The sequence below is a fragment of the Typha angustifolia genome, chromosome 2, assembly GCF_048772165.1.
Source record: "Typha angustifolia cultivar Huaian chromosome 2, ASM4877216v1, whole genome shotgun sequence".
Taxonomy (NCBI): domain Eukaryota; kingdom Viridiplantae; phylum Streptophyta; class Magnoliopsida; order Poales; family Typhaceae; genus Typha; species Typha angustifolia.
This window is the reverse complement of record NC_133240.1, coordinates 4,514,082-4,532,177: the sequence shown is the minus strand read 5'-3', so window position 1 is coordinate 4,532,177 and position 18,096 is coordinate 4,514,082. Positions and strand designations below refer to the sequence as shown.

The 18,096-nt window shown below is 34.6% G+C and overlaps 1 protein-coding gene across 1 annotated transcript; it reads right to left on the bottom strand.

The window, feature by feature from the left end:
• Nucleotides 1–1,539: 1,539 nt before the first annotated feature.
• On the bottom strand, nt 1,540–14,327 carry LOC140775006 (pescadillo homolog). The gene is made up of 14 exons (XM_073118218.1): nt 14,124–14,327; nt 13,923–14,008; nt 13,712–13,840; nt 13,315–13,434; nt 13,112–13,237; nt 12,727–12,811; nt 12,521–12,631; nt 10,747–10,840; nt 8,845–9,128; nt 8,608–8,715; nt 7,229–7,350; nt 3,803–4,022; nt 3,501–3,716; nt 1,540–1,863 (listed from the first exon to the last, which is right to left on the bottom strand). The coding sequence occupies exons 1-14, from the start codon at nt 14,145–14,147 to the stop codon at nt 1,783–1,785; spliced, it is 1,806 nt and encodes a 601-aa protein (XP_072974319.1). The 5' UTR covers nt 14,148–14,327; the 3' UTR covers nt 1,540–1,782.
• Nucleotides 14,328–18,096: the final 3,769 nt, after the last annotated feature.

Genomic DNA, 18,096 nt, shown 5'->3' with positions numbered 1-18,096 from the left:
TAGAAGATGGGGTAGCAATGACTCCTGTTGTGGGGTTGTGGGCCTTATGGTGCAAGGCCCGGTGGCAATGGAACTAGCAATGGAGAGCTCAGTGGCAATGGATCTTGCTTAGGGGTTGATGGTGTCACTGTATTTGCAATGAATGTCTCAAGCACCTCATAGTTTTGTCATGTCTCAATGATCAACTCCACAATTAGGTTCTCAAGAGGGCTAGCAGATGGATTCGTGTGGCTAGGACTATCTACGATGGAGTCTATCTTATCGTTTCCTCAAATTGGGGTTTCTATGGATGGATCCACTCCTACATGTTGTCTTCCAACATCTTCCTCACTCAAGGAGTAAGAACCAAGGGCTCCCTTATCTCATTCAATGGGAGATGATGGACCTCATGGTCATCATTAATGGTGGTCGGTGGTTTGCCTAGCTATGATGCCACTTTATACATGCTCCCATCTATCATCTCATAAAAGGCTTGATCTACCAAACGGAAAATGGCTTGATCCGATCTGCAATGGTCTCTAGACAAATTCTATGACAAGCTTGCAAGGGCGATTTCGGGAGATCTACTAGTAGGAACCTCTTAAAATTTGGATATGTTATCATGCTTTTTTACGAAGGGATATGTTATCATGCTAGAAGAGAGTTTTCTAAACTCAAAGATCGTAAAGTTTGGCCGAAGGTCGACAAGGATGGACCTACACGATGTAGATCTTGAGCTAGGTGAGCAACAATGGTCGATGTAGATGGCGGGCCAAGCTAGGTCAATGGCGAACAAGGAAGAAGGAGAACAAAGGAGAAATTCAGATTCGGTAATTCCAAGATTATTAACTTGGGTGTGCACCATAGATCATATAGGCAGATGATGCAAATGGGACTAAACAGACCGACTCGATAAGCAAATGGGACTAAGTGTCCAACTGACTCGATAAGCAAATGGGACTAAACATCAATTGATTAGACTCCAGGGTAGGGGTTGGTTCGGGGTGGCGACCGGCGACCGAATCGAGTTAAAGAGGATAGGAGAGTGAGGGTGTGAGAGAAAGAAAAAAATTAGAATTACAACGAGACCGAAATTGACCTATTGACCCAAACCAAATTAAACTAAACCCCAATCCCAATTAAGAGTCAGGTTCATTTTGCCACCCCTACTCCGAGTGTCTAATCTGAATTACAAAACTAAGTAGCAAAAGCAAAATTGAAAACAATTAATTAAAAAGCCAGGGTCTTATTTAATTTTCTTGCCTTCAATGAGCCTAATGTCCTCACGCCTCCAATTGGGCTCGATCTTAACTAATCCGTATCAATCGACAACTACCTGGACACTTCAAAAATATATAACGAGTCAAAGGGTATTATTGATTAGTACAAGATATCACCCATCAGCAATCTGAAATTACTGGTTGCATCCGACCAAGATCAATTTGCTTGGTCAATGGCAATTAGAGATTTGAAGACCGACATAAATGGCATCATCTGCCTGCATGCACCTCTGTCAACAATGGACCGATACTGTTACTTTTCATGAAGATGAGTACAAAATTGTGAAACAATCTTCCTACTTGCTAATAGCATATACCTCTCTGCCAGTATTACACATTCAACTAGCAATATCGTCCATCTAAGGTAATACAATGCAAAAAAGAATTGTCCGAGTAGGAAAATTCCACTATTTCCAGACTCCATCTAAGGTAATACAATGCAAAAACATTATGTTTAAGTGGGAAAATTTCACTATATCCACATTCTGCAAATAAGTTACAATTATCAATATGTTTCCTGCAGTCAACCAGTTTTGCTGGCTTCTGCCTTTCTTTTTCTTTCTTTGAGAAGATTGACTTTTGCCTTTTCCCTTTCCCTCCTGATCTGAAAGATTAAAATAAAAAAGCAATAAATTAATGCTTTACTATCTGGCGTCTCAGATAAATGCCTCATTCGAGCTCTAGAACTGAAATTAAAAATATAATTTATTTCTCCAATAGACTGTTAAAATTGTGAAAGCTTTGCTATTAGTAAACAGACAATAAAGTACCAGACATCTACAAGATCAAAGTAGTATTAAGGATATTAAATATTGGGTTTCATTAGTACTTCAAAGAAGCTTTGCAACAATGAGCAGACCTAACATAATTTTTCTATCTATATCCTAGGTTATATACTTATTCAAATTACTGTAGTTTGCCCTTCTAAATAATATATTAGCATATCCAAGTAAAACAACTGTTACTTCTGATATTTGAGGACTCTAGTGAGCTCTATTGTAATCTTTGACTTTTGCATAGCAGCTCATGTCATGATGTGCTAACATCTGGAAAACCCTCATTATCCCCCACAATGTCAAAGGCCTTCTCATCCTCATCTTTGATGAGGAACTAAAGCCACTTTAACAGGTGCTAGCAAGTTTAGAGAAGGCCAGTTTACAAAATGCAATCAAAATGCAAGTGCTAGTAAGGATGTGGCCATTCCAATAACATTCAAGAAAGAATTATGTACCTTATTCATTTGTTTCTACTTATCCATATGAAAACCTTTCCTTTTCACCATCAGAAACATCATGGTTAACTCATCGAGTTTATAGATAAATCCTCCACTAGTCCAGAAACTAAAGAAAGTTTACTTGCAGCCAGCCTTATGTCAACCAAGACAAATGATGGCATGCATCCTAACTGACAAACTGCAGAAAATTTCTATGTAGGCAATTATAGATTTGTAAATCTTCCCATTGCCCCAAAACGAAGACAGTCTCAATCCAATTGAGACCCAAACAAGAAATTAAATCCACCTGGAAACAAATTTTACCATGGCCACAATGGGGAAAAAGATGACAGAAAAGGTCATCTTCACACATCATCTCGAGTAATCTCATGCCTAGAATCCCAAGAGCTCATCCTAGATTACAAGACACAAAAATGAACAAAATTTTATCGACTTATTGTCTTTATACACTTGACAGCAACGCCAACTCTCTAATACTGCCATCCTAGCAGTTCAACACGTAATACTAGGGGAATGGAGAATTATTACCAACACAATAAATGTGTTCTCAACTCTACGTTATGGAAAAGGGAACTTTATGATCACAAAGCTAATAAAACAATTAAATACAATAAACATCAGATATTTAGCTTAACTCCACCAAGCAACTATGCAACAATAAAAAAAAAAATTTCAAATAGTAACAAAACTAGCCAGCATATACCAACATAGACATCCGGACCTATGTACTCGTCATGTCCACCTAATTGCTTCGACTGCATATGAAATCATCTAACAGGTGGATTACATATGCTGCAGCATAGACAGAATTCTGCATATAGTATGTAAGGGAGGCTACACATAGGGTATGCAATACATTTATCCAAAATTGCATAATGGCCACAAAGACAGGTTCTTAGAACATAATTAGACCTATTATAAGTATACTTAATGGAAGATTCTATCAATATCCACACTAAAACCAACATATTTTGATCATGTGAGCAGATGACAGAAGAAATGACTACCTGAATTGCTTCATATAGGCCCCTCTTTTTACGTGACATAGAAACCTTGGATAGCTTGTCAGCATCCTCTTCGGTTTGATCCATGTCTCCACGAGTGTCTTCCTTCACATCTTTAGCTCGCTTCTCCATATTCTTACTTGACAAGGACGTAGAATAAGTAACTCCCTGAAGTTCCATCTTCAACTCATCATGATACTGCTTCTCGAGCATTTCCAACTGCAAAAATATTAACAAAGTTCTTAACTTATATTATCAAGATAAATGCTACGGAGTCCACTAACAGAAACCAAAACAGCATATACCTTGTGCTTCTTTTCAGAGGCTTCATTAGCTTCTGTTCGATCAATGATTCCTTCTACCAAAAGATTCTGCGGATCGTCAAAAAATTGGTTATCTGCACCTGGCATTGGTAAAACTTGATTACTAGCGGCAGCTTGGAGTCGCTTGATTGTCTCCGCATATTCAGGTACATAGCCCTCAGCCTCATTGTCAACAAAAGGAGACAAATGTGGAGGAGGAACCCTGTTTATATAAAAGAAAATTGAACATCCAATCAAGATTGTTATAACTTAAATAAATGGTTTTGTCCTAGCTATTCTGGAGATAAATCCATCAACTGCCAGCTTTATTGTATTTGCAATACATTCTACTACTGCATCTTTCAAGTGCATCATACCAAGTCAGGCTACACTTCTTGGTTTCATAGACAGATAAAATTCCAATGAAGCATAGATTATTTCATTTACATGATAAAATAAACTTGTGCACCTTTCTTCACGAAAATGTATAGTAAAATGGATTTGATGCCAACCTTATAAAATAGGCTAGTTTAAAACCTAAATTCTACAAAGAAAAGACTGGAGAATAAGTTAAAGTAGATATAAAAGAATAAGGTTAAAAATCCCAAAATTTCTAGAAGGCTAGAAGCAATCAACCAAGAATTCGTGCAACCCATGTTAAGACAAACATGTCATGCTAGAAAGGAAGATAAAAAGCTGATTAGAGAGAAAGCTACATTCTTGGCTGCAATCTGAAAAGCGCAAACCCGAGACATGGATATGACACAATACCACAAACATATCATCAAGGTTTTGCTACCTATAATATTGACACATCCAAAGAAATACTTTCCTAACTTCTAATATAAACACACAAGCATGCATAATCTATTCACGAGAGAACTACAGTGTACACAATACCACAAACATACCACAAACATATAATCAAGGTTTTGAATACTAGTTTCGGAATCGGGACCAGTCGCCCAGAAAAGTAATACATATAGGTCGTATTGGCCATATCGGCAGAATCAACCGTAGTATTTGTATTGGACACTTCGGAATTGAACTATTTTTTAATTAAATAAAATTATAAAAATTGTTAAAAATGTAGAAAGAAGTTGGTAAAACATTCAGATAAATTAATACAAAAATAAGAAAATATAATTCGCAGAAACAGGTTTTATATAATAAGATTACCAGGTGGTGACATTGGGAAAGAAAATAAAATCCCAAAATTTTAACCTAGGACCTTGCACAAGAACATATGTTCTCCAGATGTCAAAACTCAAATCTGAGACCCACAAATACATCTTCATGCCACCTAATCTCAACCATGTATAGCTGCCTTGCCTTCCACAACGCAGTTATGAGACTACAACTCTTGATGACAACATCTAGTTCATTTCTACACTCCTTAATTTTTCTTTACTCACAACCAAACAAAGAATAGACTTTTAGAAAACCTTCATATAAAATCTTAATAGGAATCTTATTCTCCCCACTGCCCTTTATTCCCACCTCCACGATGAGAGAAAGAGGGAAGAAGCAAAAATAAAAAGAAATAAAAGAGAAGACTCATCAGAGAAAGGGAAGTCGTGGGAGCTCAAGTAGGTCATCAATGGAGTTCAGAAGATGTCGCCTTTGTTGGGGGTAGAGAGAGAGAGAGAGATGTCATGGACATCAAAATTATCTACTATTACACGATATCAAAATACAGGAAAAGAAAATCTCATCTTTTGCATAAAGAAAATAGTGGCAAATATTTTATACTAAACTTCAAAGATGGATATTTTAGTCATTTAAATGCATTTCTTAACTTTAACAACTACTTGATAGGAATATTCTATGAATGTTATGTCAAAAAGTATCCACAATGGCAATATTTAACAAGTCAAAAGGTTTTAGCATCAATTAGGATATTTTACCGAATATAGTGTCAATTATGTTATTTTAAGAAGTGTTCGAGGGCAATCATGTAAAGAGCCTGTATTTATATATACTTTTGTATGTTTGTATTTTTTTTAATTAAGAGGGACACATCTCCAACTTACTAATTAATGAAGCTAACCATATAACAAACTGTTGGCTTATAAAAATCAAGAGAAAAGAAATGAAATTCAATCTATAAATCATAATTTGGTTGGGGGATGAAATCTTAATAACATTAGCCCCCAAACTCATGGATCATACCCCATAAAATAGCATTTAGAGCAAACCTGATTGGAAATTTTCAATTTAACTTATCTTCAAATTCTTGAAAGTATCCAAAAGTTATTCTAGGAGTATCCAAGATATAACTGCATTGTTTTTTAATTTCTAAATTTTAGATAGACAAAAATAAATCCAATACACATTCCTGAAATATCCAATAAACATAAACGTGTCATACCCAATAGGGTATTCAATACAGATCAGCAAGATTATGGTGCTTAATTGGGCAAAAGCAAACCAACATGATAAAAAATAAACAATGCTCGATTGCCCGTATCATATATCCTTTTTATGCCAAAAATAAGTCCTTTGTACATTCTCCTAATTAAACCAGATAATTTACACTTAAAAGCCATCATAAATTACACATACATAGATAAAATTCTATGAAGCACGAACACTTCTATCTCCGGGTCAAACACGGACACATGTCCGACACAGATTAGAAGCATCCTGATATTTTTTTTTAAAAAAAATGAGAGATGGCGTGGACACGGCTTTAGACACAGTGTGTTGCTATTGGGCAAAACAGGTTGGGTTTGAATCGTTTTATATTAACCTAGATCCAAACCCAAAACAAAATAATCAAACCCCTCACCTTTCAGCCCCGATCAACACCCCTCAGCCCTGAAAAAATCCTCAAATCTTCACCTCACCTAAAACCCTCAAGCGGAAGAAGGCGACTCTCTCTCATTTCTTCTAACCGGCTGATCTCTCTTCCTCCCTCCCTCCCTCTCTCATTCTCTCCGCCTCTCTACTCTCCTTTAAACCCTTTCAATCTTTTATGTCTCCTTTATTTCTTTATAACGGTAGGGCTTAAATTTAAATTTCTATTAGTTATTTTAATTCTAATTAGTGTGATAAATTGATAGGCAGAAAAATTGAGAGTTGATGTATACTTCTTAGTTCTTTGAATGATAATTCTTAGTTTTTATAGCTTGATGTATGTATACTTTTGCTTTAGATGTATCAAAAATTATATATTTTTTATTTATTTATTTCGCCGTGTCTTATGATGTATCCATGTCCTATATTTTCAAATTTTGTCATGTCGCCATATCTGTATCGTGTCATGTTTGTGCTTCATTGATAAAATTCTTACATATAAATTACACGTACCAGATAAATTGAGATAGGAGCATCTAGGCATGTCACTAGACTCACTATGTCATTAAAGAAGCATAAAAACAGACCAAAAGGGTGTCCAAGAGCAGCACGAAATAATTTTCACTATACCTTCCAACCAAATATCCCTCAGTTGGTAATATAATCCGGGCATTTACACAATCAAACACCCATTGTGGTTGTACATATTCTCTAGAAAGAAAAATATGACCTTGTGTGGGCCTATCAACAATCTGCATAAAGAGAAATAAAAAAACCTATCAGCAAAGACATAGGAATATATTGAATACCACTAGGAACTTGAAATATAGTTCAAGTTAGCCTGTTTAACTTATGTCATTAGTAAAAGAGGCAAACAAAATATATCAAATATTACCCAAACTGACCCATCTATCCAAGATTTACACTGTTTTCCTCCATAAGTGATTCCAGGATATGCCAAAGCCAGCTCTAGAAGACTTCTGGTTAATCACTCTAAATGTCGGAAAAGAAAATTTCTATAAAGTTCAATGATTATTTCTAACTGATTAAAGTTTGAAGTTCAGTTTTAATTCTTGCACCAGCCCAAACAAAACATTTCAACATTTTTTGTGGTTTTGATCTCAGTAGTTTTTAATTTTTAATTTAAAAGTAGTAACATAAATGTGAAATTCAAGGTTCTAAAAGATCCTATTAAGTATTAACAGATCAAAATTACATTTGTCAGATGAGCGAGAATTTTATGATCATGTATGTAAATATCGATTTGGTGCAGCAATATAACTTTCTAGACAAAAGATTGGATCCTATATCCTGACCAATTATCCTACATATAAGAAAAGATGGCCTCAATCACTGAGAACCATCTGATTAAATCTTTGAAGTTATGCATTGAAAATTTGCCAAATATGCTCCCCTTTTAAGGAATTGATTCTTGCAATGACTTCATAAAGGACTCGTTAATATAAATAGATAAGTAACATTTATCTTGATGGAAACAAGGAAAAGTTAAAGAACAAAAAGATCAAAGGAAACAAAAATGGTAGCACAGAATATCTCCCTCTGGCTAATATTTTTCCACTAGTCTCCGCCTTCCTTTACTTCTTTTCTCCTCAGTAATGCTAAATCTAAACTAGAAAGAAGAATTGTCTTTTTCTTGTTCTTTTCCTTGCTACATTGCACCAAGTATAGTAACATGCTCATCATCAATTTGGGTAAGAATTGAAATCAACAAAGTATGACCAAACATCAACTTAATTGTTGGGCCAATTAGGTCCTCTTCAGCCAAAATAGGCCAAAACTTTTACTGATTTCAAACCACTTTTTAGATGAATCTAGCTGAAGCTGGTCCGTTCCAGTCCAAATGGATTGGTTTCAGCCGATTCTTCAGACCATCGTGTGCATGCAAAATACATCTAATAACAGGATTATCAGCTAGAAGATATGTAAACTTTGGCCCAATTAATATGAAAGGAAACTATCTGCAGCTTTCACTTTTGCGAGCAACCTACCTGATGAGTTATGTCTTCATTTGACTCGTCAAATGGAGAGCCATTCCCCTCCCAAGAAACCACTCCTCCAAAAGCTGGAATTATAAATAAGAGTGACTCTCTAGGAACCTGGAATAGAAATTTAGAATAATTGAGAAATATCAAGCAGAAGTTCAAAGCAAAGTACTTCCTTGAAACATAATCCATAGTCTTGACAAACAAACATCTCAAAATAACAGTCCATATCAAAAGACTCACCTCACGACTTAAGAAAAACTTCAGGTTTTTGAAAAGATTTTTGCACTCTTTGGTATCATTGTCGTCTTCATCTGCACCAGTAGCATCCTCCACTAATTGCATCAGTGCACCTGGTTCATTAGAAGGAAGTTGATGCTGGAGCTGAGCCAGTCTAAGTTCCGATTCATCAGCACCAGTACTCATTTTTTGGTCATCATCTTGTTTGTCTTCAGTACAGCCAATGGATTGAGCATTTCCAGATTTTCCAGAACTAGCAGACATGTACCGGCATAACGCATAAAGCTCTAGGAAGCACATCAAAATATTAGTTTGTCACACTTAGGCTTTGTTAATGTGAAATGAATTTCACTAAAGATAACTATGAAAGCAACACTAGTATGACATCAATGGATCCCAAAATCGGCCAATCTTGAGTCGGATTGGGATCGGCCATAACCAATCCTGATCCGGACCTGAAACTAGTCTGGTGACTAATTTTGGTCTAGGATCGACCGTCTCAACCAATCCGTTTCGGCTGTATCAGCCGAAACTAGGCCGTATCAACTGAAAACAACAATATCGACTGAAATTAATTATTTTTAAGATTCAAGTCAAATCTAAAATATATCTAATCTAGGAGATATCAGTAATTGATGTTATTAACTGCATTCTTTTTAAATTTTCAAATTTTACTCTCTATCTCTCACACACACTCTCACACTTTACCGAACTCATTTGGCGGTCAATTTTGTGAGCCCCTTTCCTCTGGCTAATACACACTTTGGTGAACACAAAAAAGTTTTTTTCTCATTTTTTTCCGTCTTTTCTTTCTACTATAGAACAATAGTTTAGAGAGACCTCTCGCTTCATGTTGTTCTGCAGTAATAATTTATAAGTATAAAAATTTGTTTACTATAAATCAATTCATTATAGTTTTGAGTGAATTTTTTCTTTAGTTATAAAGCTTCATATGTAACTAATTTTTATTTTCTTATTTTTCTATTATTTTTATAAATTTTTAAAAAAATTTCTGCATTTTAATAATATTTAGAATTTTACATAATTAGAAATAATCTGATCCGATACAGGCGGCCAATACGACCGATACAGCCGATATGACTGATCTAGATACCGAGTTTTCAAACCTTGCTAAAAACCTAGTCATAGTGAAAGCCTATGAAGCATGGACATTTCAAATGCCATGTGTCTACGTCTATGTCGAGACCTATTGGACATCGACACATGCAGTACACTAGTTGGACATGTGTCCGACATTTCATAGAAGTAGCTGATATTTTAAAAATATAACTTAAAGTTCAGACACTCATTTTGGAACAATGAGGACACATGATTTATTGTGCTGCGTTTGGAAAATGCTTTGGACATATTTCAGACACAATATTAGCATATTCCAGGAATTTTCTGCATAATCTGCAGAAATCATAGATTGTGCATTAGAGTAAAATAATGTTGGTGTGCAATCACAGCTTTGCCTCGTCCATCCATTGTAGTAGCAATCAGCAATCTTATAATATGTAAATGCAATCTGCAAAGAGAAAATAACTTCATTTGTTCTCATAAAATTGAACTGTATTGTCATGTATTAGCATTATCATATTTTACTTGTAATATTATTTTTGTAGTTTTGTGCACACTTAGATTGCCATTCATGAATAGAATATCCATGCTTGTGCATTTACATTATAACTTAGCAAAGCATTTAGTTTGATGCAAAAATAAAATATATACAAATTATTTATTTTACTGTGGCATAAACATATTATGTCCTATTTTTTGAAGATTTGTCACATCCCCATGTCTGTATTGTGTTGTATGTGCCTGTACTTTTTAGGTGAACTATAAAGAAAAGGAAAAAAAAGAACATATAATACTATAAAAGGATTGTGATCTGAGAGCAATTACCAGCTGCTAAAGCTTCTAGCCTAGGATCCAGAATAGGAGGATATTTCACATTTATTGAATGATAGAGTTTGAAGTTTACAAAACCTAGAAGAGCCTGCAAAAAGCTTGAGTCAGAAGACATAAGAATTGAAAACAAACTGCAAGAGAAGGACAAACTATAGACTATACAAGAACCCGAGAAATTAATGTTTGTCAGTATAATGCCTTCAACACGTTAATCTTTTACGACAAAGGAGGAAAAACTGACATAGCGGAGAATGTAAAAGAAAAGTGGAAGACAAAAGTTATTATTCCTTGTACTATTGTGTAACTGCTGAAAGATAAATTCATCCTCAACTATAAAGAGAATGATTGTGTCCTCTAAAGAAGGAAAAGAAGTACTCTGAAAATGGTTGAAGGTTGTTTGCCTTGGCAAAAAGATGAGTGCCATAGAGTATTGGATGGCTGCAGATCTCGATTAATATGATCTCTTAACAATGACAAATGGGTTTTGGGATAATGTAAGGATTAAGAAAACAAGGAGAAAGGATGGAGACTCATTTCTAGTCCTCCGGTTAAACCCAGGAGGGAAAGCAGTCTCACATCTCATAAAAGTGGAAAGATGTTCCATCAATTGACTGGGATTTGGAAGTTAAACCCTCTTAACCTGTCATACATCAAATAGCAAAAGAAAATGCATAGGACAAGTAAAATAAAGAGAACAAAATAAATATAAAATCATGGCCTTCTTGTTTCCATGCAGTCTAAGTGCTGCGATGGATAAAGAGAACACAATAGAATAAAGAGACTACAAAACAAGTTGATAAGAACACAAGAACTTAATCAATCTAGAACCAGAACAATGTATTAATATACGAAGCTTTAAAGAAAATATCATCCCAGATTAAACATGATATAAATGTCAAACTGAAAATAGCTGGTCATTTTTGTCTCCTAGTATTTATAAAGATGTAACTCGATTCTCCATCAATCAATATTAATACTTTTGATTTTATTCATCAGAGCCGGTCTATGGATAAGGGTGAAATGGGAGGGTGGATCGGCAGCACTGAAATGGTTCGTCAGTAGAGATATACCCACTGGTGCCTCTTCTTTCAATGGTACTGTAATTCCTATTCCCATCCCTTCATTCCCTAACCCAACTAAAAACTTCACTTAAAATCCCATCACATGGCTGACCAAATGGATCTTTACTTCATGCGTGACTACAATGCACTCAAGCTTTCCATATCATTTCTATACTCTGCGGTGTGAATTCAGCAATTTCACTCCTATGAGACAACAATTTCTATGTTCTTCCTAATCTAAGAAATTAGCATGTGATAGATTTTTGGTTTTCATCGGGTCATCATCATAGACTGCTTCATCCTATCTTGCAGTACAAGGTAAGGTCCAGAAAAACAGTTAGCTATTAATTTACTCAATCCTTGCAGTTTCCAACTTATTGTTCACTTTTTTAGAGGATTCATTAAATTTTCACCATTGTTGTTATTCCTCACTAATCTCTGAAACAAGCACCAAAGAATTTTGCAAATATAAGAAAGTCTTCAATATATGCTTGTCATAAAAGCATACATGTTGATTTCTAATAGAGTAACATGCTAATTGAGTGAGATGAACATGCAGAAGATCTACCGATCAAACTACTGTGCATGCTATATCTAACTGCTTTTGTATAACTTAACTAATTGCCATTAATCCCTCATCATTAAATGTTAGGAAAGTGATCTTATTAAAAAACACCATGACAGCAAAAACAAGCAATTGCAATTACCTCATAAAATTCCACAAAAGTAAGCATGACATTGAAGTCAACATCAGCAGTCAGAACTTGCTGCAATGCATGTGGTGTCAACCATGTGATCTTTTGGCCCTCAACCTCTGCCTACAACAGTAAAATCAAAGGTTTAACAACTAAATTGAGTGACATAGTACAAATAAATAGAATAGGCAGATAAGAGCGATGCATTGGGCAGTTACCTGATAATATATTCCTTTCACAGAGATGAATGTCTTCCTCAGGCCATGAGTACGAGAAATATAGGCTTGCCATTCATGGCTTAACCTAAATAAGAAAACAATACCCAGAGAAGATCACCGCAGGATTAATTACTCAACATCTAATTTTAACAGAAAGAGATATGTAAATATAATACATTAATTTTAGTACAATTTCAAGATCATGTTAGAATTTCAAAGAAACCCTAGTAAAATTTATTTCGAAACATAAGTTAGAAATTTATCTAATAATCTAAAGCCTGTCCAGTTAACAAAGTGATGCAGCATTCTCATCTATTAGGAGTGCATATTTCAAATAATGATATAAGGTAGTGTGAAAGTTTTGCTCAGCTCAAGAAAACCATACCTTCTGCAATTATGGATACGTTGAACTTGAACTCGTTCACCTTCAACAGCAGGCAATGCCGCAAACAGATGAACCATTGTAAGGCAATCATCCAAGTCACGCAGTGCATCAACAAAAGTTGGGTACCTAAATGGTATTGTGTAGTATAATAATCAGGTGTAATTTAAAATGTGATCCAACAAAAGTGTCGACTTTTCACAAACCTTTCTAGGATTAGCCTATCAAGCGTGTATGTTGGCTGCCGGTTCAGCAGCCTATCTGCAAGATCTCTATTCTTTCGTGCTATAGCCTTCTTAACCTTCTTCCTATGGGCTCGTATATCCCTAGAGCATGATATCATAAAATTTGTAAAACAAACATGAGCATTACGTATTTTGCTCCTAAATCAGAAAAACAAACAAACTCGCACCCTTAGAAAATTTCCATTTCCATATATAGTATTCTGAAATATCAAGGAAATGTATTGACATCTAAGGAAACGTAATTCTTCCATCAAGTCAACATCTTCACAAGAAGAAACACTTCCAAAAAATTTATAAAAAAAAAACAATCAGCAATCGTAGTTAAACTGAAAAGGACCGTCATCAAAGAGGGCAATACCTAAACTTCTCAACCAGCGGCTCATGTGCAAGAAACATAATATCCTTCATGTGATAGTACGTCTTGTGGTTCCCTTCCACTTTCTTTTTCGGCACCCGCGGGAAGACACCTTTGAGGATACATAGCTTCCTGCAAGAAAACATCTCAAAACTTAAATCTTTCGCCAATGAAAACATAAGAAACCCGCTAACCAAGTAGGACAAGGAGCAACCTAAAGGTCGCAAGGCTAATCTGGAGATAGTGAACAGCCTTTGTCCTCGTGATGTACTTGGCAGCATTTCCCTCCTTCTTCTTGCCCTAAAGCCGAACCATAGAATGGTAAAAGTTATGCAAATTTGAGTGAAAAAAAAAAACGATTTCGAAGCAAAGAACCGAGTGAGATGGTTCGAGAAGGGAGAGAAGAGGAGATTACCGGAGGTCTGTAATGCTTCGGCATCTTCACGTAATCGAGGAGGGATAGGAGAAATGAGGTAGAACTGCGGCTAGGGTTTTTATTTTGAGGTCTGCGAAGGCTAGGAGAGGGAGAGAGTTAACTTCTTTGCTTGGGCATGGGTTACGGTTCGTGCCCGCCGGATCTGTGGAAGCAAGCTACGTGACCCGCTTTTTTTTAGCTTTAGGGTTTTACATGACCTTATAATGTCTAGGGTTTTGTCGGACTTCAGTGACGGCTCACACCCCTTTCAGCTCGGCTTGAAATTAACTTCCATTTTAAGTTATATAATGGAAGGGATTTTTACAAATCACATCTTTTTTTTTCTTATTTTGTAATTCGCACTCGTTTTGGGAATTTTATAATGCGATCCCTCGTTTTTTTTATAATGTTCATTAACACCCTGACGTTACTTTAGATAACTGACATTAATCATATTATGATTTATATGACTCTAATTCAAGAATTACTAAAATACTCTTAAAAATCCTGACATAATCCAAATCCCCATAAAATCCTATTTTAGAACGAAACCTACCTCATAAAATCCTTAACTAAACTCTGCCCTACAAAATTCTTTTTCCCAAACTAAACCCTACCCCACAACCCTATAATAATCTCTAAAATCCCTGCAATGTATAAGCCAACTTTATATATTTTTCTCTATCTCTCGAGCTTAAACTCTATTTTTTACCATCTTTTTTTAAATTTTCTCCATCTCCCTTTCTGTCTTTGAGATCGCAAACAACAAAGTCAAGGTTTCATCTTCCCCCTGTATTCTCTACACAAGTCAAAGTTCACTTTGTTGAGGAATATAGTCGCACACAAACTATTAAGATTTGTTATCTTAATTTTAATCTTTTTTATTTTTGTTTCTTTTGTCTTTTGTTAAATATTTTACTGATTTCTATTATAGTTTGTGGAGAGAGATTTTTGTTAAGGATTTTTTTTTACATTTTTTATAATGAATTTCTATTACATTTTCTAGTAGTCGATTTATGTTAAGATTTTCCATTGTGATGGGTTTTAAAGCAAAGTTCCCTGTGTTGTTATACTTTTTTTTTTTAGGTTTTCTGGGTTTCAAAGTTAAGTGTTCTTATGTGATGGGTTCCTAGTGATATATGTTCTTATAATTGTATTATAGATAGAAAGTAGCTTTGTTGATGTAAGACTTCATTAGATTATCTCTAACCGGGCTCCAAAACTCCAAATTTGGAGCCCCATCTAAAAATTTAGAGCCCAGCTCCTATACTTCAACTTTTAGAAATACCAATTTTGCCCTACAAAAGTTTAATCTGAAAATTTAAATTTCGTCTGTATCCTTTATTAAATAATCTAATTAATTAAACTGAATATATATTTAGTTTTGCTAATCAATTTTTAACAAAAATAGTACCATTTGAATGCTCTCATCAAGATCTTTAAAATGAGTCTAATATTAAATTATTTAAATGATTTTAAATATTTTACTTTTATTTCATGTAATATAATTTTAATGTTTTTAATTAAAAAATAGTATTGTAAAATTATTTCTGAAACTATTAAATATTAGTCTTATTATATCAATGAGAGTTTTCTAACCATATATTTTTTATTAAAAAATAATAATATTAAGAAGACTTATTAAGTGATTTAAAAAATATATATTATATTAATTAAATAATAAATATAGAGCCCAGTGTATTAGAGTACACCGAGCTCTTGGCTCTATATTTGGAGCCTTTGGAGGTATATAAAGGGCAAATTAGCAAACATTACTACTAGAATATGTGAACGGGAGGCAACTTACTTTGTAATGGAATAAGACTACTCTAATTTCAAGGATTTGTATGAACATATTAACATTGAGTCAAAGTTAAATTATAAGTATAGCATGCACATATGCTATAAAAAGTGTGGAGAAAAAGAAACTTATCTCACTCTATCCATAGATTATAATGTACTCAACATGATTGATGAATGTGAAGCTCAAAAACTTGTTAACATGTATGTTGTGTGGCTAATGAGGAACATATCCTTCTTCTAGTAATAATGGACAACAAAGTTAGCAGCCTCACTATTATGATGATGTTGGGTAGACAGACTTATGTGGGTGATCTCTTTGATAGTGATATAAATATAACATATGACATTACAGACAAGTTTTATAATAGCATTGACCTACATGAAGATATAAATGAAGATATAAATGAAGATATAAATGAAGATGTAGATGAAGATAACTCATCCGAAAATGTGGAGCATCACTATTATGATGCCATTATGGAAGAGGACTTGTTAGTGGAGCATCACTATCAAAGTGAGTGGCCTCTTTGTTATAATGATGTTGAGGTTTATCCTGTAACACCTAAATCTTAAACACATGCATGGCACGAGCCTATATGGCACATGTAAAACACTTGACAACTTGGTTAGTTGCCGACAATCAAATAAATATGTATAAACCCTATAATTTTATCCATAATATCTAAATTAAGAATAACTCATGTCTAAATATCAACAACATGCTAATAACTCTAATAGAGCCCCACACAGGCCACAACATATCATTAAAAGCATCTCACTATTACATATACACAATAGTGGTATATATATCATACATCAAGTACAGAGTCACATATTAATAGAAATGACAATAATAAAGACATCACTTTGAAATGTCAACTGATACATCATATAATATAATACATCTAACGTATAACACTAACCACACTCTACTCTTCAATCGTTGGTAAGACCTCTAAGAGAGTATTCTGCTCCATCTATTCACTTGGGTTTTTGATAGAGAAATAAGGAGAGTCATAAGCTAAAGGCTCAGTGAATAGACCTTACCCCAAATCTTGATGCCAAACAGAGAATAAATCATATACTAGATAATATGAATTAGAAAGAAACATAATACTAAGAATGAGCATATAAGCATAACCTTGATAATTTCAAATATATAGTAGATATCATGTTATAACTTGATACACTTAGTTAGAGTCTTTTCTTATTGCATTAGTTATTTGTTTTCATTAAATTAAATTTTTTGTAGGTCGCATTTGAACGCGGTTGGGAGCATGTTCAAACGTATTTATGAACGCCTTCCTCAGTTTTGAAAGACTAGACTCAAATGTTTGTAGATTTCCTACCAATTGTTCAACCTTCATAGAGTCGATGTCCTTACTTTCCTCAATAACTGTAACTTTCGCCTGAAACCTTTCTGGAAGAGACCTAAGGATCTTACGGACAATTCTGTTTTCAGTAATTTTCTCTCTTATGTTGAAACTGGAGTTGAACTTTGCATAGAATTCACCAAATGTTTCATTCTCCTCCATACGTAGGGTTTCAAAACTAGTAGTCAACCTCTGAAGTTTTGAAAGTTTCACAGCCATAGTTTCTTCATGAGTTGTTTCTAAGATCGTCCAGGCTTTTCTTGCTATTTCACAAGTAAAAATTATTATAAATTCTTCCGAGGAAACACAACTAAAAATTGCATTTATTGCTTTGCTATTCTAGCCAACTTTTTCATAATCTATTTTATCCCATGACTCAATCGGTTTCTCAATAAACTCATCATTCACTATGTACATTAGTGGACTCCAACCGTTCACAATGGCCATCCATACTCGCTCATCTATAGACTTTAAATAAGCTCTCATCCTAGCTTTTCAATATCCATAATTTGATCTAGAATAGGAGGTCTAATAGATGAGGGTCCATCTCTATGAAAATCCATGCCTATCTGATCTCTCTCAAAGAGTGAGAGAACCTGCTCTGATACCAATTGAAAAAAACTCCTAGACACACGTATGTATCTAACATTTAGGCAATGATATTGTTCGTTCGCTTAAGTAAAAGTCGGAAGAAATATTAAAAACGAAAGTAGAGATGAACTCCAAGATTTTAACGTGAAAAACCCAAACGGGAAAAAACCACGTATCCAAACTCGGATCAAAACCAATCACTATGA

Bases quoted from the DNA above. Each gene is read 5' to 3' on its own strand.
- LOC140775006 (XM_073118218.1), bottom strand. From the start codon at position 14,147: ATGCCGAAGCATTACAGACCTCCG. The intron at 9,129-10,746 runs GTAATTGCTCTC...TGTGCTTCCTAG, and splicing joins GCTAGAAGCTTTAGCAGCTG to AGCTTTATGCGTTATGCCGG. The intron at 7,351-8,607 runs GTAGGTTGCTCG...CTCTTTATGCAG, and splicing joins ATGAAGACATAACTCATCAG to ATTGTTGATAGGCCCACACA.